Genomic DNA, 24334 nt, shown 5'->3' with positions numbered 1-24334 from the left:
AAATCAACTTATATCCCCATACCAAAAAAGGGAAACACTAAAGAATGTTCAAACTATCGAACAGTGGCACTCATTTCACATGCCAGTAAGGTAATGCTCAAGATCCTGCAAGGTAGACTTCAGCACTTCATGGAGCGAGAATTGCCAGATGTACAAGCTGGGTTTAGAAAAGGCAGAGGAACTAGAGACCAAATTGCCAATATCCGCTGGATAATGGAAAAAGCCAGGGAGTTTCAGAAAAACATTTATTTCTGTTTTATTGACTATTCTAAAGCCTTTGACTGTGTGGACCATAACAAATTGTGGCAAGTTCTTAGCGGTATGGGGATACCAAGTCATCTTGTCTGCCTCCTGAAGAATCTGTATAACGACCAAGTAGCAACAGTAAGAACAGACCACGGAACAACAGACTGGTTTAAGATTGGGAAAGGAGTACGGCAGGGCTGTATACTCTCACCCTACCTATTCAACTTGTATGCAGAACACATCATGCGACAAGCTGGCCTTGAGGAATCCAAGGCTGGAGTTAAAATCTCTGGAAGAAACATTAACAATCTCAGATATGCAGATGATACCACTTTGATGGCTGAAAGTGAAGAGGAACTGAGGAGCCTTATGATGAAGGTGAAAGAAGAAAGTGCAAAAGCTGGTTTGCAGCTAAACCTCAAAAAAACCAAGATTATGGCAACCAGCTTGATTGATAACTGGCAAATAGAGGGAGAAAATGTAGAAGCAGTGAAAGACTTTGTATTCCTAGGTGCAAAGATTACTGCAGATGCTGACTGCAGTCAGGAAATCAGAAGACGCTTAATCCTTGGAAGAAGAGCAATGACAAATCTCGATAAAATAGTTAAGAGCAGAGACATCACACTGACAACAAAGGCCCGCATAGTTAAAGCAATGGTGTTCCCCGTAGTAACATATGGCTGCGAGAGCTGGACCATAAGGAAGGCTGAGAGAAGGAAGATCGATGCTTTTGAACTGTGGTGTTGGAGGAAAATTCTGAGAGTGCCTTGGACTGCAAGAAGATCAAACCAGTCCATCCTCCAGGAAATAAAGCCAGACTGCTCACTTGAGGGAATGATATTAAAGGCAAAACTGAAATACTTTGGCCACATAATGAGAAGACAGGACACCCTGGAGAAGATGCTGATGCTAGGGAGAGTGGAAGGCAAAAGGAAGAGGGGCCGACCAAGGGCAAGATGGATGGATGATATTCTAGAGGTGACGGACTCGTCCCTGGGGGAGCTGGGGGTGTTGACGACCGACAGGAAGCTCTGGCGTGGGCTGGTCCATGAAGTCACGAAGAGTCGGAAGCGACTAAACGAATAAACAACAAAGTATTTTCTGGCCAAAAAAAGCCAAATTGGAAGCTCTGGGCCTAATTTCATTGGGGGAATTGGTGACTTGTAGGGATGGATGAGGAGTCGTTTGCCTCCCAAAGACCCCCTGCTCTCATTCCCATCCTTCTTCCCAGACCAGTCTGGGAAATCAGCACTGCCTCATAGTTTCGCCACGCAGTCTCCTATGAGCACATTGTGGCCTCCCCAAAGCCGCAGACTTCGTCCACCCCCATTGATTCCAACCATTCTGCGCTCCTCATTATGACCCACAGGAGGTGCTTCACTCAGCCCAGAGCAAGGACGACGGAATTACATACTCGTAATGTGAAATGCAGCTCTTTTGATGGCTGCTGAGCTTCCCTAGCCAATCTATCAACAACAAACCCACATTAATAAACATTGTACTTGAACTTTGGATGCCGTGTTTGTAGCACTTGACCACACATGACAGATATTCCCACCATAGAAGATCTGAATGTGTTGGAGGTGCAACTGGTCTCCTGATTTTTTTTTTCTGGAAAGAGTGAAGAATCAGAAGATGCAGAAGGGGGGGGGAACAGCTGAGCACCCGTTTCACGTTTCACCCATTGCCACTTGGACACCCATGGGTGGATGGTCAGGAAAGTCAAGATGGTGGCTGTGATTGACACTCCCACTACTACCCCACCTTCTTTGATGCCCCTTCCCTTCTCCTGTTCCTCTACACAGGCTGTTTACTTCTCCCCAGCCTAAAGTTTGGGCACAGAAAGCAGAGCGTGGATTGGATCGGTTTTAAGCTGTTTCTACAGCTGTCCGATTTCACTCCAAAGGCAGCAGTTTTTTTAAAGGTCCCCTAATTGTTCCTGAAATGTAAAACCCATCCTGGTTAAATCAGGTATTTGGGTTTTTTTTGTTGATTGCATTTTATTTGGTGAAGCAATGGGCTGGCCGAGGACCGTTGCATTCCTATACAGGCAGTAAAAGACCCACAAAAGCTTCATGTCACAGTGCCCCCCTCCACTGTGTGCCCCCAGCATCCTCAGAGCTCAGTAGACTGACCCCTTAAGGGAGGTTTCCTTGCTTGGCATAAAACAGGCAAGTCTTTTGGAGGCTGTGGGTGGGCGATGATGGCAGCTCTTTTGCTAATGTCATCCTGCTTTTCAAATATACTTGGATGCTGACAAAGGCAAGTGATCAGCCACCCCCAGAATAATTTGAATGGCTGCCTTTGCAGTTCCGGAAATCAAGGTTAGGCCTTCTAGGTATTCTCTCTGGTGTAGAAAAGCAGCGCTGGGTTTTATTTCTCATAAGAGCACCAGCCGAAAAGCACAGGAGCAAGGTCTGTCATAAAACATGTTGCTTTGTGCAATGGGAGATGACAAAAGAATCTGAGTAATATAAAAGCAGGGTAACAAGCCATTGTGATAGGAGGGGAAAAGTTGGGTGAGGTATTACTGCGCTTCATAGATGGAGGACCAAATGGCTCGGTTATATCTGTCGTGCCTCAAGGTGCCGAATTGTGGTTATAACTAAACTCTGTTTTCCAAGTAGAACTTCTTGTCAGGGCCAGCCTCTCTTCGCAATAAGACACAGACTCACTTAATGGGTATTAAGGATTTCTGGTTTATTGGAATGATAGCTGACAGATCGAAAAACGGGAACGGGGTAGGTAGTGTGGGGGTGCCCCTTTTATACCCTCCTGTATGGCCCCGGGCTTCCCCACCCCTCAATGCCCCGATCCCTCTTGATGGGATCCTTGATGGCTGCGTGGGCGTTTTCCCCGGTGTCCTCTTTGTCTTCCTGCAACGGTTGAGTTCTCCGGGGCACCATGTGCTCCTTATCTTCACCCCTCTGACGTCCCTCTTTTCAGGTGTTGATGGGATCATGGGTGTGGGTGTCTTTGGGTGCTTGTTTTAATCCCTGATTGGATTATCTTCTTCCCCCTTTTCCTTAATGATCATGATCCACGTTGTGAGGCTCTTTGTGCCTTGCAACGAGGTCATGACATGCTGCCCCCCCAAAGATGTTCTATGGTGCTGGTTTCTCTGGGTATGCCTCATGGAACTGTCTTGTTAGTTGTCTAGCCATGACGTGTCGTGCCTGGACCCACTCTGGGTGTGAGAAATGTTTCCATCTCACGAGGTATTGGAGTGTTCCTCTTTGCTTTCTTGAGTCCAGTATTTCTTTTACTTCAAAATGTTGTTGGTTGTCTATCATTATGGGTGGGGGTGGAGGTTCTTCCGTATGCCATTTGGATGTGCTCGTTGGTTTCAGTAGTGCACAGTGAAACACTGGGTGGACCCGTCTCAAATTGTAAGGCAGTTCCAATTTGAACGTAACTGGGTTGATTACCTGTATGATTTTAAAAGGTCCGATGAATTTCGGTGCCAATTTCTTCGAGGGTTGCGAGGTCTTTATGAACTTAGTGGAGAGGTAGACCCTATCTCCCACTTTGTAGTTCGGTGCCTCCGCCCTGTGGTTGTCCGCATATTTTTTGTACGTTGTTTGTGCGTCTGCTAGGGCCGTTTGAATGATAGGCCAGGTTGTTGCCAGCTGTGCCGCCCAATCGTCTGGTGAGCAGGGCAGGGTTTCAGGTTGCGGCAATTCTGGTATCGGTACAAAGTCCCTTCCATAGACCACCTTAAAAGGGGTGTGGCCAGTGCTCTGGTGTACCGCGTTATTATAGGCCACCTCTGCAAAAGGTAGTAGGTCTACCCAGTTGTCCTGTTGATAATTTATGAATGCCCTCAGGAACTGTTCAAGTGTTGAGTTTAGGATCTCTGTTGATCCGTCTGTGTTTGGATGCCACGCAGTGGACAGTGCTTGCTTGGTTCCGATTAGTTTTAAAAATTCCCGCCAAAACTTTGACGTGAATTGTGTTCCTCTGTCGGTCACCAACCTGTAGGGGGCGCCGTGGATCCTGTATATGTGTGTTAGGAATAAACGTGCCAGCTGCTGTGCGGAGGGGATGGTTGCGCACGGGATGAAGTGTGCTTGTTTCGAGAAATAGTCTTTTACCACCCATATCACAGTTTTTCTTTGGCTGGGTGGGAGGTCCACAATGAAATCCATGGAAATTTCTTCCCATGGCCGGGAGGGGCTGGCTACCGCCTGTAGCAGCCCGTGGGGTTTCCCTCCTTTACGTTTGGTGGTGGCACATATGGGGCAGTTGCCTACGTAGTCTTTTACGTCCTTTCTGAGGTTTGGCCACCAAAATTGCCTCCTCGTTAGGTGGAGGGTTTTTACAAACCCAAAATGCCCTGCAGATTTGTCATCGTGCGCTCTGTGTAAGATTTCCCCCCGCAGTGATTCGGGCACGTACAAGGCTTTCTCTTTCCAGGCGATGTTGTCTTTGAAAGATACATGTTGTTGGTTATTCTGCAACCATGTATCTTGCTGTAGTGCTTGTGTGAGTCTTTGTTGCCAGTTCGGTGAAATTGAGCGTCGGCTCCGATCGCTCCCCGCCGTTCGTGCTGGCGTGCGCTGATTCCTTGTCTGGCTCCGCGTGACAGCTGGGCAGCCGAGCTGTTTCTCGGTCCATACTGTTCCTACGATGTCGGAGGCTTGCGTGTCGTCCTGTGGCCGTCGGGAAAGGGCGTCTGCCAAGAAGTTTTTCTTGCCCGGTATGAATTTCAGCGTGAAATTGAACCGGCTGAAAAACTGAGCCCATCGCACCTGCTTCGGGCTGAGTCGTTTTGGTGTGCTGAGTGCCTCCAGGTTCTTGTGGTCCGTCCAGACCTCGAAGGGGCAGGAGGCCCCCTCCAGCAGGTGTCGCCACGTTTCCAAGGCTGTCTTCACTGCAAACGCCTCCTTTTCCCATACGTGCCATCTCCGCTCCGTTTCGGAGAATTTGCGGGAAAGGTAGGCGCAGGGCTTTAGGTGGTTGTCGGAGTCCTTTTGGAGCAGGATGGCTCCGATGGAAAAGTCGGAGGCATCTGCCTGCACCACAAAAGGCTTGGTGGGGTCGGGGTGTTGTAACACTGGCTCAGCTGTGAAGAGGGTTTTCAGTCTCTCGAAAGCCGTTTGACAGTCAGCTGTCCAATTCAGTAGCGCCCCCGGGTTCCTCGATTTGCGCGTGTCCCCCAAGCCCTTAGTCTTTAGCAGGTTAGTTAGGGGCAATATAGTCTCTGCCAGCCTGGGCGTGAACCCCCTGTAGAAATTAGTGAATCCCAGGAGGCTTTGCAGCTGTCTCCTCGTGCGTGGGCGTTCCCACGCCAGGATGGCTTGGACCTTGCTGGGGTCCATTTCTATCCCTTTAGCAGAAATCCTATACCCTAGGTAGTCAATTTGTTTTTTGTGAAACTCGCACTTGGAGAGCTTTACAAACAGCTCTGCCTTGCGAAGTTTCTTGAGCACGTCTTTTACCAAGCGTTCGTGCTCACGTTCTGTTTCTGTGTAGATCAATACATCATCCAGGTAAACCAAAACCCCCTTAAAAAGGTGGTCACGCAGGACCTCATTAATTAACTGCATGAATACCCCCGGTGCTCCTGCCAATCCGAATGGGAGTACTTTATATTGAAACGCCCCCAATGGGCAATTGAAAGCAGTCTTCCACTCATCCCCCTCCCGTATCCGTATGCGGTAATAGGCTTCCCTTATGTCCAGTTTGGAGAATACCTTACCCTTTACCAAGTGGGACAAAATGTCCTTTATTAAGGGTAAGGGGTATTTATTTGAAATGCTTGCTGCGTTTAATCCGCGGTAGTCTGTACAGAGCCGCAATGCCCCGTCCTTTTTCTCGCGAAAGAGGACTGGCGCTCCCACTGGAGAGTTTGCTGGCTCGATAAAACCTCTCGCCAGGTTTTTGTCTATGAAGTCCCTTAATGCAGCGAGCTCTCGCTGGGTCATAGCATATATTTTTGGTTTGGGTAGGGGTACCCCCGGGACCAGTTCAATGGTGCAGTCCGTCTTTCTGTGGGGGGGGAGTTTGTCCGCCTCTTTCTCACCGAAAACGTCGGCGAAATCCCCGTATTTGGTCGGCAGTCCCTCTGGCAGTGCTGTCTCTCTGTGTTCCACAGTCGTCGTCGCCCCCCCCATGGCTGCTCGGGGAACCCTGTTCCCTGAAGGTGCTTGGTAACGCCCGTCAGCAAACTTAATCTCTCTGGTTCTCCAGTTGATGACTGGGTTTTGCTGCACGAGCCATGGGATCCCCAGTATGAGTCGGGGTTGCCCCACCGGTGCCACGATGAAAGCCAATTTTTCCTCGTGGCTGCCGAGCCGTAGCGCGGTTTCTCCGGTGTATTGGGTGACCGGGCCCCCTCCCGCTGCAGATCCATCGAGCTGCGAGAACACCAGGTGGTGCTGAAGTGGATAGCAGCGGAGGTCGAGTGCGGCTGCCAGGTCAGGGTGCATGAGGCTTTTGGAGCAACCCGAATCAATGAGTGCCCAGACCTTTTCGGTTTTATTTCTATGGGTGAGGGTGACACGGACGTAGAGGGTGGGGCATTCCTCACTCACCCCTTTGTCGAAGCGCCTGTCAGTGTCCTCCACCTGTCCTTCGGCGCCCCTTAGGCCAGGTGGTTGTCGTTTCCCGCCGCCTCCTCGGGGTTGCTTTCCTCCTCCTCTGAACTGTAGGGGCCGTGTCTGCGTCGGTACTCCCCCTTTGCTGCTGGTCGCTTTCTTGGCGCTGGGGTTGGTGCTGTTTGTGCCCTCCTTGGGCTCTCTCTGGGCGTCGTTTTGGGGCATGCGGCTGCTTTGTGATCTTCCCTGCCGCACGTGAAGCATTGCCCTTTTGCGAAGCGTCTGTCCCGTTCCTCCTTCCAAGGTTGGGGTCTCGCCCTCACCTGCCTTGCGTTGGTGCGTGGGGGTCTCACTGTCTCCATCTGTTGCGTTTCCCTCCTTGCGTGGAGGAACGTGTCGTGGGCGTTCTCCGCTTCCGCTGCCAGCTGGATCCACCCCGTGAGGGAGCTGGGGTTGTCGCGGCCAAGTGCCCACCGGAGGACATTTAAGTTGAGTCCATGTTTGAACTTCTCAATCAGTGTCGATTGAGACCAAGTGTCCACTTTTCCGGCTAGGGCTTGGAACTCCATGGCATACTCAGCCACGGAGCGCGGGCTTTGTTTAAGTGTCTCTAGCGCCCTTTTTGCCTTTTCTTGCTCCAGGGGGTCCCTGAAGTGCCTTTCTAGTGCCTGCAGGAATTCAGTGCTGTCCTGCAGCGCCCGGGCGCCTGATTGGCACAATTGGACGTACCAATCGGCGGCCCGTCCTTTTAATTTTATGGCCAGGGCATTGATTTTGCCCCGCTCAGTTCTGAAGCAGGGACCCCATTCTTCGAGGTAGTACCTCGCGTTAGTCAAAAAGAAGGAGAGTTTCGAGGGGTCCCCATCGAACTTTATGCCAAAGTCTTTGGCGGGTGTCCTGGTCTGGCTCCTGGCCCCCTCTGCGTCGTGCCTCGGGCTCTGCAGGAGCTGCTGCGGGTCGGGGTGTCTCCGGTTCTCTTGCGGCATTGGTGCCTCTCTCTGGGGCTCCTCGCAAGGTCGTCGTCCCATCGCTCGGGGGGGAGGGCGGGGTGTTCTCCCTCGGTCGGGCTCCTGGATCCAGGCTCCGCCGTCGCCGTCGCCGCCCGCCGGGTCGTCCCTCCGCCTCTCAGCCTGGCGCATCTCCCGTCGTGGGGTGGGCTCCTGGGGCCGGACGCCGCCGCCGCCGAGGTTGTCCCGCCGTCTCACGTCCGGGCGCGCCTCCGCTCGTTGGGTGGCCTCCTGGGGTCGGGTCCCGCCGTGGTCGCCGCCGTCCGCTGGGTCTCCGCCCCGTCTCGTCTCCCGGTGCGCCTCAGGTCGTCGGTTGGGCTCCTTGGGTCGGGTTCCGCCGTCACCGCCGCCCCGCTCGCCCTGCCTCCTTTCGACCGGGGGTGCCTCTGCGCCGCCTCCGTCGCAGAGTCCCTGTGCCGCCGTCAGCTGTTGGAGCATCTGCCGCACCGCCTGCATCCCTTCCTCCAACGCGTCGAGCCTCTCCGCCGTCCCCGGCTTCCCGCCGAGGTTTTCGCCGCTCCGCTCGCCCTCGCCGTTGGCCGTGGTAGAGGACGGATCGTCCCTCGATCCCGCCGCGGTGCCAGGCGCGCCCTCGCCTTCGAGCGCCCAGGGTGGCGGTTCGTCTCGCGCTTCCTCCGGGGTTGCCTGTAGGCTTGGAGAGGGTCCCCTCGTCTCGCCCCCGGTGCCTCGCGGGCTCCGGGGCGCCGGGGTGGGTCCCTCCCCTGCTGCTTCCCCCCAGCTGGGTCCCATACTTACCGGGGCGTTGCATCGCCCGGACCTCAGCTGCATCCCGCCCTGCGAGAGCGGGGCTTCGTCGCCGGGCGCCGAAGGGTTGCGCGTCCTCGGTTCCTGGTTCTCCATGCCTGGCTGGGTCCCTCACAAACGTGTTGGATAGGTACCAGGTGGAAAAAAATTTTTTGCGGTTCCCGTTTTTATGTCAGGGCCAGCCTCTCTTCGCAATAAGACACAGACTCACTTAATGGGTATTAAGGATTTCTGGTTTATTGGAATGATAGCTGACAGATCGAAAAACGGGAACGGGGTAGGTAGTGTGGGGGTGCCCCTTTTATACCCTCCTGTATGGCCCCGGGCTTCCCCACCCCTCAATGCCCCGATCCCTCTTGATGGGATCCTTGATGGCTGCGTGGGCGTTTTCCCCGGTGTCCTCTTTGTCTTCCTGCAACGGTTGAGTTCTCCGGGGCACCATGTGCTCCTTATCTTCACCCCTCTGACGTCCCTCTTTTCAGGTGTTGATGGGATCATGGGTGTGGGTGTCTTTGGGTGCTTGTTTTAATCCCTGATTGGATTATCTTCTTCCCCCTTTTCCTTAATGATCATGATCCACGTTGTGAGGCTCTTTGTGCCTTGCAACGAGGTCATGACACTTCTTAACTCTTGATGTCGAACCAGCCTACCACTTCATGTGTCTAATAAAACGCTGCAGCTCAGAACGTTTTACATTTCTTTGGAAAGAGACCAGTGCTGTGTGGTTTCCCTGTCTTTGAACGAAGTCTGTAGCCAAGAAAGAGTGGAGAGCAGTCCTAATATTGGGCAATGTTGGGATTTTGCATTCTCACCTGCCAGGTCCCTAAACAAGGCCTCCCGTGTTGTTGTTGTTATGTCAGTTGCAGCTCTGGGCCATGCACACAGGGTTAAAACCAAGCCAAATGTAATACAGTAATTAAAAATAAGGCAAACCCAACTTCAGTCACAAGAGGAACGAACTTGCAGTGGGCCCCAGACTCCATGCCTGAGGGAACATCAAGTCTTCAAGGGCTTTCAAAATGCTGGCCAGATTAGCATTGGTCTTCGGACAGTGGGAAGAAGGCCCTGTTTGGTGAAAAGTGGCTGGTCCCCTCAAACCAGCAACCCCAGTTGAGCCTGGTTATCGAAGTCAGGAAAGGGAGAATGGCAGGAAAGGGAGGATGATGGGAAGCAGATGTCATTAATGGCTCAGTTGCCCAATCTCTCTCTCACTCAAGCTAATTTATCTCAAAGGCTACAAAGGTGGTGATTAAAAGTCCATCTAAGTGTCTAAACCATGCTGAAAAGTGGAAGCGCAGCTTAATTTTTAAGGACGTGCCACTGAAGCCCTCCTCCCATTCTTCTCCAAGCCACTCCTGCCACCCGAGTCAAGCCAAGGGCTGATTTTTTTGCTTTTAAGATTTGGTCTGGCTAACTGGATTGTATTCAGGAGAACAAAATGCACAGTTGGGTGCCTGGAATGTATTAATACCCATGCAGCTTCTGTCAGTGGTTAAATACTGCTTGGCTCCAAAAGGCAGACGATGGATTTTAGTTATTTCCTTTTGGGGGTATGTGTCTGGAGGTTTGGTTTTCATCTATGGAGGCTTCATTTTAGTTAGAGAGAGGCTAAATGAATGCAATATTGGGAGGGTATTGAGGTCAGAGCTGCTAATTAACCTTCTGATTTCCATAGCTGATCATACCATTAATCAAGGGGCTGAGTGTGCCAGGAAGAAGCTGCAGATAGACAATGGCGGGCCCAGGAAGATGATGTAGGCTTTGGGTCTTGAGCCAAGATGCATCTGGCAGAGCAATATCCGACTTCGTACCTGTCTGTGGTTAGGACAACTGCATCCAGCATCAGAGCATCTCTGGGGGATACCCGTAAAGGCCATCCTGAGTCAAAAAAGGGGAAAGAAGAACTGGGATGTTCCAGATGACAGCAAGAGGGAAATCATCCATGGGTGTTACTTCAGCAGCACAGAGCAGATGAAATGGGTTGGTCAAGCGTGCCTAAGCCAATGTTCCTCAGATTTTTCAAACTGCCTGACCATCAGCAGCAAAAACACCTCCCGATGCTTACATCTGCAGTGATACAGGACTGGGCAAGCTTTAATTTTATATCTTGATTTTGTTTCCCCAGTTTGCTCTACCACCTTTCTTCCTGGAGCTCCAGGTGGTATGCTCCTTTCCCCATCTCTAGATCCAGAACAGCAGCTTTGTAGTAGGTTGAGCTGAGAAAGGATGCTTGGCCAACCCATGGGTTTCTATGAAGAAGGGTAGATTTGATAGAATCCAGCACCCACTTTAAACTCAGGAAAGTTGGTCTATTTGTGGAGGACCAAGCCGAACTCTGAGGACAGGCCTCTTCTCTCCATTCTACCATCCAGCATTATCTGAAACTCTTGTCCCGTTATCTCAAGTGGAGAGACCAACACAATCTTACACACTTTCTTCCTTTTTTAATTTTTTTTTTAAATTTTTATTATTCACATTTCTATCACCGCCCATCCAGGGGGACTACAATAAAATTTTTGTCACAGTCCTCGACTTATGACCATTTGTTGGCGACCGTTCAAAGTTATGACGGCGCTGAAAAAAGTGACTTGCGGCCAGTCCTCGCACTTATGACCATCATGGCGTCCCTGAAGTCACATGATCAAAATTCTGGCGCTTGGCCGTTTGCGACCTTCCCAGCCAGCTTCCGAGAAGCAAAGTCAATGGGGGAAGCTGGATTCGCTTAATGACCACGTGGTCCACTTAATTACTACAGCAAAAAAGGTCGTAAAACTGGGCGTGACTCATTTAACGACCATCTCACTTAGCAATGGAAGTTCCAGCCCCAATTGTGGTTGTACGTTGAGGACTACCTGTACCTCTGTTTACAGACATCTTTCATGCATTTTTCCTTCCCTGCTGGGTGAGGAAAAAATGGTTTCTCTTTTTTTATCCAGCTGCCTCTCCCTCCCTCCCTCCCTCCCTGTCTTACATCTTACATAAAAGGTGCTACCTTCCACCCCACCTCCCAGCTCACCAACCAGCCACCGAACAAGATTGTGGGAACATGATCTATTTCCAGGCAGTAGCACGGGCATGTCCCCAAATGCACTTTGAATGCCAGGGTGGGGAAGCTCTTCCCTGGGGCCTTCTGTGACTGGCCTTTTGTGCAAAGGTGCCAGTGTATCTTCAAGAGCAAAACTGGGGTTGGGGGGCACTGATGGGAAGGCAGCACCCCTAGAAACCTGAAGAGAACAAGGTCCCTTGGCAACCACGAAGACTGGCCTTCTGGGGTGCAGGTGGCTCATGTGTCTAACCAAGATCCCTGCGTGTTCTCCCTCCCCTGCACTGTTTCTCGCTGTGAATGCAAACGTTAGGTCTGCGGTGCAGAGACCTGGTCCCTCGACATTGCCAGGCGCCACGTCAGACAGATGGAAGGGTAATCGTCGTCGTTACCGGCCGCAGCACCTTTTATTTATTTATTTATTTTATTTATTTGTCCGATTTGTCCCCGCCCATCTCCTCCCATCGGGGGACTCTGGGCAGTTTACAGCAATCGATTAACAACAGCCACCATAAAATGCACAGTATAAAAATACAATAGTAAATCCTATAAATAAAGGTAAAAATAAAGAATCCAGGTGGCGAAGAATCTAAAACAGTCCAAGTGTGGGAGGAGTGGCCTACATCCCCGTGTAGATCCATTCCCCTCCCTGCCCCAAGCATGCGATACAAAACTAAATTGGAAAGCTCGGGGTGCTCCGGGAGTGACTGCAGATGTTCAGCCGGAGCCCCGCTGCCTGCTTCTCCTGCAGCCCGGTGGCCGTATGGCCACAGAGGGGAAGGGAGAAGGACGTCAGAGGCTTCGGAGAAAAAGTCTCTCTCTCTCTCTCTCGTGGGGATAAAGGTCTCTTCTGGGCTGCTGTATTGATGAAACAATCTGACTTGGTGGCATCTCCGGCTTGCGTTGAACTAAAGCTCTTCCCTGTAATTCCTGGGGGATAAATTGTGGCTTAATTACTCAGGAAGCACCTTGGGTGAAGGATTCATGGCAATTGTTGCGTATCCCCCTGAAGGATTCACTCTACTGGCAGCAAACTTTCCGAACGAAAAAACACCGGCTGAGTGGCAGCCGGCGCGGTAGCGTTTCCTTTGCCAGGCATCTGCCAACGGAGAGAGTGAGCGAGAGGGAGGGCGTTCAGCTTCAGAGTTTGCTCCTTGGTGCACCTTGGAGAGATTTTTCCCCTCTCCTGCTTTGCGGGACTGCTTGAACTCGTCGTGCCCTCCAGTCTGGCCTAAGCTGGGTGGCCTGCGTCCTTGGTTGGCTTCTTACGGAGACTCGCTTCTCCAGCCTTGCTTTCCACTGCCTCTGCTGGTTCTTCTCATCTCTGTACAGACCCTGTGGGAGCGATTCTTGACGTGCTAAAAGATGTAATCTCTCCCTCCCTCTCTCTGCTTCGTTCCAGAATTAAAGAAGCAAGTGGAGAGTGCGGAGTTGAAAAACCAGCGCTTAAAGGAAGTCTTCCGGGCGAAGATCCAGGACTTTCGCAAAGTGTGTTATAAACTGACCGGCTACCAGATTGACATGACAACCGAGAATCAGTACCGTCTCACTTCCGTCTATGCCGAGCGCAGAGAAGACTGCTTGATCTTCAAGGCAAGTTATTTTCCTGTTCCCCCAACATGTCTGAGAATATGGACACGTGAGAACATCAACGGTATGTTCTTTAGGGCTTTGGATGGCTTGCTCGACCGATATCAACACACACACACATCCACACGTGCGCGGACACGGGTCTGCTTAGGGCGTTAATGACGAGATGTTCTTCAAGAAAACAGTTAGGGCCACCTGAAGTCTCCCCCTTTTTCTTTTTGCCTGAATAGAGCAGTGTTCCTCAACCGTGGCAACTTTTTAAAGATGAGTGGACTTCAATTCCCAGAATTCCCCAGCCAGCACGCTGGGTCCACACATCTTAAAAGTCGTCAAGGTTGAGAAACACTGGAATAGAGGGTTGAGGATACCCAGTGGTTCTGAAGCTGAGCAAAGGAAGGGAGGTTTATAGGTAAGGAACCGTCTCTCTGTGTCAGGAGATGGTGCTAAAATGGGTAGGTCTTGGCCTCCAAGACCCTCAGGTGGAAATGCTCACAAGCAGCTCCTTCTTTTGTGAAAGAGAGGATGAAACGTTTGTCCCTCAAAGTAATGTCCAGAATAATCTCCCCAGGTCAAATAATCTCATCCCAACCTTGACCTCTGAAAATATGTACCATATCAATTCAAGCCATCCCATTTAGGATCTTCCTATTAGGAAGTTAAACAAGTCATGAGCGTCTGTCTTTTCGCTCTGGGTATTGGAAGACGGCAAGGTCTAAAAATGAAAATCCCTTCCCACCAGTCCTGGGGTGGGCCCCAAAGTAGAGACAGCATGCAATGGGGATACGTGCTCCAGCTATGAAATCTGCACCTTCAGATCCTTTCCCCAGCGCTGGTAGCTTTTGTTCATGGAAGGGTGGATCCTAACAGGGAAAAGAGGTGTGTATTAGGGCTGTCCCTAGTCAGCCTGAATTCTGCACAATTCACTCTGCTGTAAAAATGTTAAGTTCTAGGAGGGGGGTGGTTGTGTTGACTGTTTCTTCTGAACAAACAATGGCCCAACGCTGAAGTCTTCCATTAGTACTTCTGTTCTTTGCCAAACAAGCTGCCTTTTTGGAAAGCAAGGAACACTTCGGCATATTAAGTCCCATTCAGTCTTGCCAAGGACTGAGCTGGGCTCAGACGTCTTCCCCACCCCTCAAAAAGTGGGTTGATTCATGAACTTCTCCTTCCTAACATACCATTTTATAGCTCACTTGCTAAGGAAATTTATAAATATTTACTCCTTTGAGACTAAGCTGCCACCTTCCTGAATAACTGCCAAGCTATTAATGTCTTTCTTTGCCAGCCTTCCCTTGTATACCTCTACCTCTACATACACGCACAGAGAGATGGCGCCAGGCTACGGAATATCCAGATAGTGGCCCTACGGATAATCAAATATTGTATACAATTCAATACTAAACAATTGACTATTGTCTTAATAATAGGTTTTCTACTTCGTAGTCCTCTTGGTAAAGCTGGCCTGTATGAATCTAGTTTCTTGCATCAGTAGGTATTTTCTTGACTCTCAAATAGCATTGGGTTGTTGATGCCAATCACAGAGTATTGTACTCCATTTTTCTTGAGTTGAGTCAGCACCTACAAACTTGAGACCTATCAGATGTATTGTTAATATTTTGAGTTACTGGAAAAGAAGTGGATGGGATTTTTATGAGTGAAGTGGTAGAATATTTGCCAATCTGTGCCAAGAGAACGGGCAAGTCAGTGGCAAAAAATGAAGACATTGCCGGTAGTCATTATTGTAAATCTAGTTATTTAAACAACGGTTACAAACAACAACCCATGACATCTAGGTGAAACAGTTCATCACAATCATCAAAACCACATCAGCGCCAAGGCTTGCTTAACCTGGCAGGGAAACAGCCAGGTCTTCAGAGCCTTACAAATTTCTAACAGGGTTGGGGCCATCCAGATCTCCAAGGGGACACACATGCTGCCACAAGGAAGGCATGACTGCTCGGGCCAACAAGATGACACTGTTTGATAGAGGGGATCCAGCGCATACATTTCCAGTTTTTAGTGCTGGAGACAGTCAGTGTGGTGGAAACCCAATGAAAGGGGTAATCTCTTAATATTTTGAACCAGGATATGGGACACCAGTTAACTGAATCTTGGAGAATCCTAAAGGAAAACCCTAGAGGGTTCTTCTAGATCAGTGTTTCTCAACTCTGACAACTTTCAGCTGTGTGGACTTCAACTCCCAGAATTCCCCAGCCAGCATGCTGGCTGGGGAATTCTGGGAGTTGAAGTCCACACAGCTGAAAGTTGTCAGAGTTGAGAAACACTGAGATAAGGTCTTTTATCAAACAGCATTGACAATGATCGTGAAGTTCCACCTACTTCTGTTCCACTTCAAAAAATCTTTATGGGTACCAAGTTCCAAAACAAATACTACCATTCGCTGTACTGGATTCATTTCCCCTGGCGGGGGAATTCTGGGAGTTGAAGTCCACCCATCTTCAAGTTTGCCGTATTGAAAGATGTGGAGGGCATTTTTGAACTTCTGCTGGCCCACATGCAGTGGGAATGTGCCTCTTTGGTATGGCTCCCTGGCTCTATTGCTTTAAAAAAATGGAATGTGATGGAAATTCTCATGTAGTACATTTCCCCAGGATTTAAGATGCAGATGATTTTGCACAAAGTGATATATTAGAATTATCCTTGGTTTTGGCAGATATAGTCTATTACTGTTGCTGGTTCATTAAAGGTCTTAGTCGGTTATAGATAATTCTTTTATTTATGTAAGTGACTGTAACATGGAAGCAGCTCATTGATCAATACAGAGGCTCAGCTTATTAACTTACATTTGAAGTTTTTCATTTCTCCATAAGCCAAGTGGGATAGCTTTAGTCTTCTAAATACTGTTCCTCAAGGAAAGATGGCATTCAGCGGTAGGACTTGGCAGAAAATGTGTACCATATCGGACCTGAAAATAAGAATGCTGTTTTGGAATGGGGATGGGAATGGGGTTGGGCAGGATGGTTTCACCAATAAATAACACTTTAGAGAAAAGATGCAATTAAGATTTTAGCCAAATCTGCACATCTCCTCTTTGAAGGAATGGTCTTAAGCAGGGGAGAGCTGAATCTCTTCGATTGGAGAATTGAGTCTTTTTCTCCCTCCTGCAGTTTAACATGGTCCTCATTTTGCCAGTTCACTTTGCTCCAGTCTGAAGTGTTGTGAGGATTGGGAGTGGTTTTCAGGCACCAACATTTTCTCTTCTTCTCACTCCTGTTCCTCCCTCTGACAAACATCCATGAGCTGAAGTCCCATGCCCAGTCTTTCTATAGAGCTGTGTTTAATCAGCTGACCCCTTTTTTAAATTTATCAGCAAGGTGTCCCCCTTTTTCTTTTTAAGAATCAGCGTAACCTCCCTCTTAAAAGAAGCATTCTGCTTTCTCATTTTCACAAGAGGGATGCCTCTTCCAGAATGGCAGCTGTTAAGATAGGCATCATTAAAAACAATTATGCAATCTTGTTCAAAACCATTGTCTACCAAGTGCAGATTTACACCGCGGTCCTATGCAATTTTGCTTGGCAATATAGCCTGTTGAATTTGGAGAAGCTTATTCCCACATTAGCAAGCTTCAAATTGCAGGCTTTATTGCTGAAAATGAACTTGATTAATGAGCTAACAACTAGAAGGAACTAAACAAGTTCCATGGAAGGTACTAAAGTGTCCGGGTTTTCTTTAGAAAGAAGGTCAAGGTTGAGATGTTTGGATTATATTTGCCAGCAAAACTGGGTAAATCCTAAGCAGAGAAATCAGAGGAAATGTTTAGGATGCTGAGGAATGAACTGGGAAAAGTAATTTAAAGAGATACTGGACTGATTGGTATAGAGATGAGGTAAATTGGAGAGTTGAGAAAGCCTGCAAAATCATCCGTGGTACTGAGACAATAAATCATGAAATCTTATTTTATTTTTTTTTTCCTATTATCACAGGTAGGAGATAGTCAGAGGGATGAAAATATGATAAATGTGTACTTCAAGGAAAGGAGTTATTAGGAGGGCAAAATAACCTATCTGGTATGTCCACTATGCACCTGTGAGCTCATGTGCTTTCCAAAAATGTGTATAGACTAATGAGAATATTTACCTAGGGAAAATGTTAAATACGTTGCTTAACCCAAGAAAAGGTAAATGAGATATTTATAAGATAAAAAAGACATTTGTCCACAGGGACCCTGGCATTTGGGTTATGTCTGGATCTTGGATGATGAGCAGTCTGGGAATGAATAGAACCAGGTGTAGAAAGGAAGTAAGGAATGTAGTGTGGTTCATGTGGTGGGCAAGTAACATCTAACACTTTTGGATGGGCCAGGAAGTATAGCTTGATCAATTAAGCCTTGGCGTGGTCAACGTTTGTCATGCTTTAGCTTCAGGTCTCACTTCCAGTGATTAAAAGTAGAGTCCACGTTGGAAAGACCAACTCTCTTTGTGATTGGCTGCTGGGGACCTGTATCAGCTTGGCTAAATGCTCAGCTCTGACGGATTTTGGTGAAACCTCCCCGTTGCTTCACGCCTGAGATTCTGATTTCATTGCTTACAAGCATTCACTTTTTATTCTGTGGAAAGCTTGCGGAAACATGTTGCAATCAGCCTTGGACCCCAGTTAGATATCTCCATGAAGTAGTCACTGGGACCTTTGCACACAGAGAGGCGGACTTGTTGAAAAGTAATGATTCACACACTGAGCTTTGTTTGTTTGTGTTGTTCTATTGGCCATTATGTGTTCTTACCAAGCTAAGGCAGTTACGTGATTGTGATCTGATGGTGATTCACTGACAAACAAGCCTCCAACAGAGTCATGAATAGAGATATTTTTAAAATAGGAAGAGTTGTGTGTGGGAGGGAGAAATGTTTCTTACAACATGTCTTTCACTCCTTTTGCGAAATAAAATCTTTATCAGTGTCCACCTTGAATCTTTCCTAGTATGATAAAGTCAACGGCCTTTTGTTCCAGGAGCCCATTAAGTTAACAGCTGGAGCATACCCTGGTGTTTGATTCACGTTTGTTTAAGGAGCTCCTTGAAAGGTGAGAAGTCTAAAGACAGAAAGATTGAAATAATTTTTTTTTAATCTGGATCACTGTGCCTGACTTCTTACCGGGGATTGGAGCTCTAGTGTGAAGCAGTATTATTTAAAGAGGACAAAATTAACAGAGCAGGGAAACATCTGTGAGACATTGACACACATTAATAATGTGCATTAACTTGCAAATTTATTGTGCAGGCCTGGAGGGATCACTTGTGAAGGAAGAGCCATGGTTGGTATCATTTTTCTTTCTTTCTTCCTTCTATAGTTCATTTGGCATTCCTGATGAGGCATACAAATTAAGCTTGCTTATTGTTTTGCATATCGTTTCCCATTTCCCTCTCCGCTTGGCGTTTCACTTATGCTTCTGAGGTTGCAGAGAAGCCTCTGGCTGCATATCTCAGCTTGGCCCTGGGCGTCACTCTGCAGAATCTCGGGGGACAGACTACAGGAGGGGTGGGTAACTACCATCCCCACAAGCCATGGTGGTGAAGGCTGGAGGGGAGGGAACTTCAAAAGATCTGGAGGGCACCAAGTTGTAGAGGAGAAGGAAATGGCCTTGAGGAAGAGGAGGAAGAAGGTCTGCCAAGTCTGAACTGTAACCTGTGATGGGCTTCCGTAACACTGCTGGTTCTCAGGAAGGAGGGAGCACATTCCAAGGAGGGGAGTGAGATAAGAGACAACACAGCCCGGAGCTGGAACATGGGAAGACTAAGAGGATCAGAGTAGCCCCGCCCCAGAGCCTCCCAGGTTATTTCCCCTTCGGTTAGGTAGAGTAGCTTTTGTCTGGCAAGATTCTGTCTACACAGTGTGAGCAAATAAAGAACTAGAGTTTGGATGGATTGATTCCTTGTCATTCTCGGGCTAGGCCTGACATAACCTGAGAAGGCATCTTAGACATGTCCCTCCCTAGTTCACCGGAGACAGAGGGACGGAGGGGGAAGGCACATTCAGACTTTCAAGATTCTGTTAGTATAAGTTTACAATAAAAGTAGTATTGGCCTACATGACTTTGGTTTCCTAGTCTGGTCAACCTTGAAGGATTGACCAAGTTGACTATTATAGTTTGACGGACTTTTCTTCTCATCGTTCTAAGCTGGCCAGATCCATGTTGTCACCTGAAATGAAATGGTGTCGACAATAATAATAATAATAATATGTATATGCTGCCTGACTCCCAGCAACTCTTACAGCTTTTTCAGTGTGGACAGACTGACTTTATGGGCTATGGAACGTGAGAGTATAGACTGAATCTCGAACACTGCTCCTATTTGAAGGAAATTACATCTTTTCTCCTGCTGGCACGGCGAACTTTTCCATTCGAAGCAATGACAGACAGTCTAATGAAACACTGCCTGTTAAATCATTATTTGGTGTACCTTGTCAACTATAAGAAGCAGACTAATAAACTGCTGTGTGGTTTGTGATGGTAGGCAGATCACCCTAACTAGCCTGAATGACTAATCTGTCTCCTAATGATCCTCTGGTTATTAATCTGTATTTGTTAATCTCTTCCCTGGGTGGAAGGGACACAGTAGGCATTTGTGGGACTAGATATCAAAACAGAGCAGAACTTGAAGCCGCTGAGGTCTACTGTGTTTTGTGAATTCAGAAATATAAAAAATAATGTTTGTGATACTAAGTCCCCCTTTTGGGGGGGAGATGGGCAGTAATAGAAATTTGAATAATAAAATAAATAAAATTCATGTATTCTGACTCTGCCTGTCATGAAGTACAATAATCCCAATCTAATATGCATGAAGTTTTAGCTCCTATTGATGAGTATATCTAGATAGATCTATAAAGAAAAAAAATGTCCATCTAGGGGCTGCAATGCAAAACACACTGCTGTGGCAAAGCTGTTAAAGTTTAGATGCATGCAGAAAACAAGATATAGTAGCTGTTAAAAAGGTAAAGGTAAAGGTTTCCCTTGACGTAAAGTCCAGTCGTGTCCGACTCTAGGGGGCGGTGTTCATCTCCGTTTCTAAGCCTTGGAGCCGGCGTTGTCATAGACACTTCCGGGTCATGTGGCCAGCATGACGACTCGGAACGCCGTTACCTTCCCGCCGAAGCGGTACCTATTGATCTACTCACATTTGCATGTTTTCGAACTGCTAGGTGGGCAGGAGCTGGGATTAACAACGGGAGCTCACCCCGCTGCGCAGTTTCGAACCACCGACCTTCCGATCGACAGCTCAGCGGTTTAACCCGCAGCGCCACCGGGAAAATCAGGGAGTTGGGTTGTAGAAGACTGGTGAATTAAAAGAGTAGCATCACATCCGGAATAAGCAAATTTTAATTACTGTAAATCATCATGAGTCAAGATGAAATTGGCAACATACAAATTGGGTGGGTGGGTGAGTGGGTGGGGGGATGGACAGACGAGATAGATAGGTACTGTAGGTAGGTAGGTAGACAGACAGACAGACAGACAGACAGTAGAGGGAGGGAGGGAGGGAGGGAGCTTTCTTTCACCAGCCAGTGTTCTCCAGATGTGTTAAGACCTCAGCTCCCAAAATTCCCAGTCTGCATATCTACTTTTCATTCTCTGAAGGAAGTTATAATGGAAAATTAAATTAGGATGGTAAAAAGGTAGGGAATTAAAGCAGTTAAGGGAGGGTTTTTTTTTCCTTCCTCATTCTAATCCATCCTCAAGTGTGAATTTCATCCCCACCTTAATTATAAAATCAATAAAGTTCTTCCTTAATGCAGATCTCAAATGATTTGGAAAATGGATTGCACTTTCACTCTCTTCGCTGGCTTTTGTAACTGGGAATCAGCCCGTGATGAAGTAGATGGATCCGATCCCCAGACGAAAATACTGGGAAGGCTCCCGGTCCTCTCCTGCGCACTTAACTGGGATTTTGCGTCTGTTGGAAGAAGGTCGCCGGAGGCTTAGCATGCTTTGTGGTGCTTGAGCTTATTTAGAAGTCTATCCATTGAACATATGTGGAAACCCAGCTTGAAACAGTCCTGTGGACACCCGCATCCACGCCCCACATCCGATCTCTAGAAGGAGACGGACCTAAAGCACCGATCGCTTGGTCTCATTCAGAAACTGAAACCTGAGCTTCATTGGCTTTTACGGATACCTGGATTACGTCCCCCTTAGTTTGCAGGTGGCTTTAGTCCCATTTGGAACACCTAAGGAAGACCCAGCTATGAGAAGGAAGTGTTCGCCTATTGGTTCTGTAGGCAGACATCACCCAAACCTCTTGGGCCATTATGGCTTTGCCAGATCCATGGCCCTGGCCAGATATGGCCTTAGAGCGATCCATACGGATTGCTGCGTTCATAGAAAACTTATCACGGTGCAATGTCTTGGGCCAGAATCAGCAGGGAGGGTGCTGCTTCTCAGTGATAGCTCTTGAACTTTAGGCCAGTGTGGGTGCTAAGGGCACGTTGACTCGATTCCGGTGAGCCACCAAACTGTATTTTGGAAGATTAAAAAGATGGTGCCTTGGATTTTAGGAAGGTGATATAAGATTGCAATTTCCCACTGGGCTATAGGATAGAAGGGACAAGGTGGTACAGGTAGTCCTCACCTAATTACCATTCATTTAGTGATGGTTCAGACTTGCAACGGTGCTGGAAAAGACCAACTTACAACCAGTCCTCACATTTATGACTGTTGCAGCATCCCCACAGTCACAGGATCATGTTCTGGGCACTTGGCAACTGGTTTGCATTTACGACCATCACAGTGTCCTGTGGTCACACGATCGCATTTTTGACCTTCCCAGCCAGCTTCTGGCAAGCAAAATCAGTGGGGAACTGTGTGACTCGCTTAATGGCCACCTGGTTCACTTAATGGCTGTGGTGATTTGCTTAATGGCCGCTTCGCTTAGCAACTGAAATTCCAGTCCCAATTGTGGCCGTTAAGCAAGGTCTACCTGTATGAATCCTGACTCCCTTGGGTTGTTAGCAGCTGCCCAGCCTTACCAGTTGCTAGGGCCAGGCCCTGAGTGGTCAGAAGTATTAAAAGTCATGTTTGGAATCCCATTAATCACACAGGTTTCAATTGCTAGCTCAGCAAATACAAATTCATGTTGCTGATACATTGAGTGCCAACCCAAGAATAGCCTGAAGGCACCTAATGGGGTTCTCTGACTGGAGGAAAAATAGCTCCCTTTTTAAGTTGTCCAGCTGGAAGCCAGGTATAAGCTGCCCTGGCCCACTTCTCACATTATGCAGCAGGAAAACCCAGATTTGATCAAGCTGAGTCCCTCCTAGCATCTTGCAATCTCTCCCCCCACCCCCACCCCCAGTATCTTTTAATCTCCCCCATTGCAGCCTTTTACCAGTTTGTGGTTATGTAGCAGCTGTGTTTGCCAGTTGGTGGTTTTTGCAAAATTTGTGATTCTGCTTTAGCTGGGGGAGTCCAAAAGGAAGGAACGGTATGTCCCCAGCTGGTTTTCTCCGAAGAGATTTGGGTCTTGCGTTTCGCCTCTCCTTCCTCCGTGCCGCTCAGCAGGCCTCCAGTCGCGTTTTTGATTGAGCACGTTCGCCAAGCAGCCGTCCCGCATCCTTGCACACGCAACCAGAAATAACCGCGGAGCTCATTGGTGGAGCCAGCCAGCCGTGGCAAGATTGATTAGGGAGTGCGGGCCTCGATTAAGTTCTCATTCTCATTAATTACCTGTTATTTTATTTTTATATTTTGTTTTCAATTTTCCTGCACGGCTCCAGAAGCAAATGCCATTTGCAAGGGAGCTTAATGCCTTTCTGTCAAATGAGCGGCATCAGATTTCCTAGGAAAGGTCAATGCTGAGAGTGGGGGGTGTTGGGGGTGCCTGCCTTACTCGCCCGCTGTAAAGAGGACCTGGCCATCACGAGGAGAAACTGGAGGTCTACCTCTCTTCTGGTGAACCTCCCAGCATCCTTCCTCCCACCTTTTATTTTTTTCCATCCTCCCCCCAATCTATTCCCTCCCATTCATTGTCTGTTTGATAGCCTGGTCTCCCCGTGCCTGTTTCACACCCTTTGTTTCCTTTTCTGTTTTGCTAAACAATTCCTTTACCTCCTGATGGAATCTTAAGTGTTTTTTTTTCCTTTTTAAATTAGTCTGATCGCTAAAGAATAGTTTAATCTAAAAGAAAGCCCAGTAGAAAGATAATCCTTCTATCCTGGAATCCCGATGGAGTAACAACTGAGCAAAGATCTCAGTCATGCTCTGGGTTGATTTCACTCACAGCTCTTCAGAAATTTTAGATTTTCAGTGGGGAGGGGGTTCATGTTGCAGTCAGATAGCAAGGAGTTGGTTTTTTAAAATTGATTTACCTGGTGGGTGCCTCCATCAGGAGTGACCTGGGCTTTTTTCTTGGTTCATCAACACTCAAACAGAGTAATTGTCAGATGTTTAAAAGTTAATTTTAGTGATTTTTTAATAGGGACACGTACAACCTAGATGTGAATGGCACTTTTGTAAACAAAGCATGCATCCGAAGTCTTAGAAGACTTACCCACAAAAATGTCATGGCACAGGCAAATACAGTATTAAGAGGGAGAAAGGCCTTGTTTTGCTCTCGTAAGTTGCTTGCTTGTCCAGATTGTCCATTGTCCAGATAGTAAATCCAGTCCTGATGAGGTGATCCTTTGCCTCAAGAAGAATTCTTATTTCCAGCCTTGTTTGTGGCTCCCTGAAGGCTGCGAGAGGAAATGGGGCAGGATAGAACAGCCAAGGCGGCAAAAGGAGCTGGGAGGAGAGGAGGTGACTTCAATGTAGAGAAGAACCAGGACCTTGGAGAGCTCCAAATGAGCCTTGGGGCCCTATGGGTTGTCCTCGCTTAAACATCCATTGGTTTAGTGATGGTTTGGACTTACAACTGTGCTGAAAAAACCGACTCGCGGCCGGTCCTCACGCCCACAACTGTCGCAGCGTCCCTGCAGTCATGTGATCATGATTTGGGTGCTTGGCAACTGGTTCGCATATATTATTTATTATTATTTATTAAATTTATATCACTGCCCATCTCCCCCGATGGGGGACTCTGGGCGGTTTACAATAAAATAACACTAAAAACATAACCACCTAAAATTAGCATTAAAATGTCCATAAAAACAAATGTAAAATCCAAGTGGAGATGGAACACAATCACTAAGAGGTG

At 48.0% G+C, this 24334-nt stretch overlaps 1 protein-coding gene across 1 annotated transcript in view; it reads left to right on the top strand.

Annotated features, from left to right (window-relative positions):
* Positions 1–24334, top strand: part of MAD1L1 (mitotic arrest deficient 1 like 1) — a 352928-nt gene that overhangs the window by 246462 nt on the left and 82132 nt on the right. Inside the window, exon 17 of the mRNA XM_063315196.1 lies at positions 13003–13193. Within this exon, the coding sequence (XP_063171266.1) occupies positions 13003–13193 (191 nt within the window). The remainder of the gene's footprint in view (positions 1–13002; positions 13194–24334) is intronic.

The sequence above is a fragment of the Candoia aspera genome, chromosome 14 (genome assembly GCF_035149785.1).
Source record: "Candoia aspera isolate rCanAsp1 chromosome 14, rCanAsp1.hap2, whole genome shotgun sequence".
NCBI classification, from domain to species: Eukaryota; Metazoa; Chordata; class Lepidosauria; order Squamata; family Boidae; genus Candoia; species Candoia aspera.
This window is presented reverse-complemented; position numbering and strand designations above follow the sequence as displayed.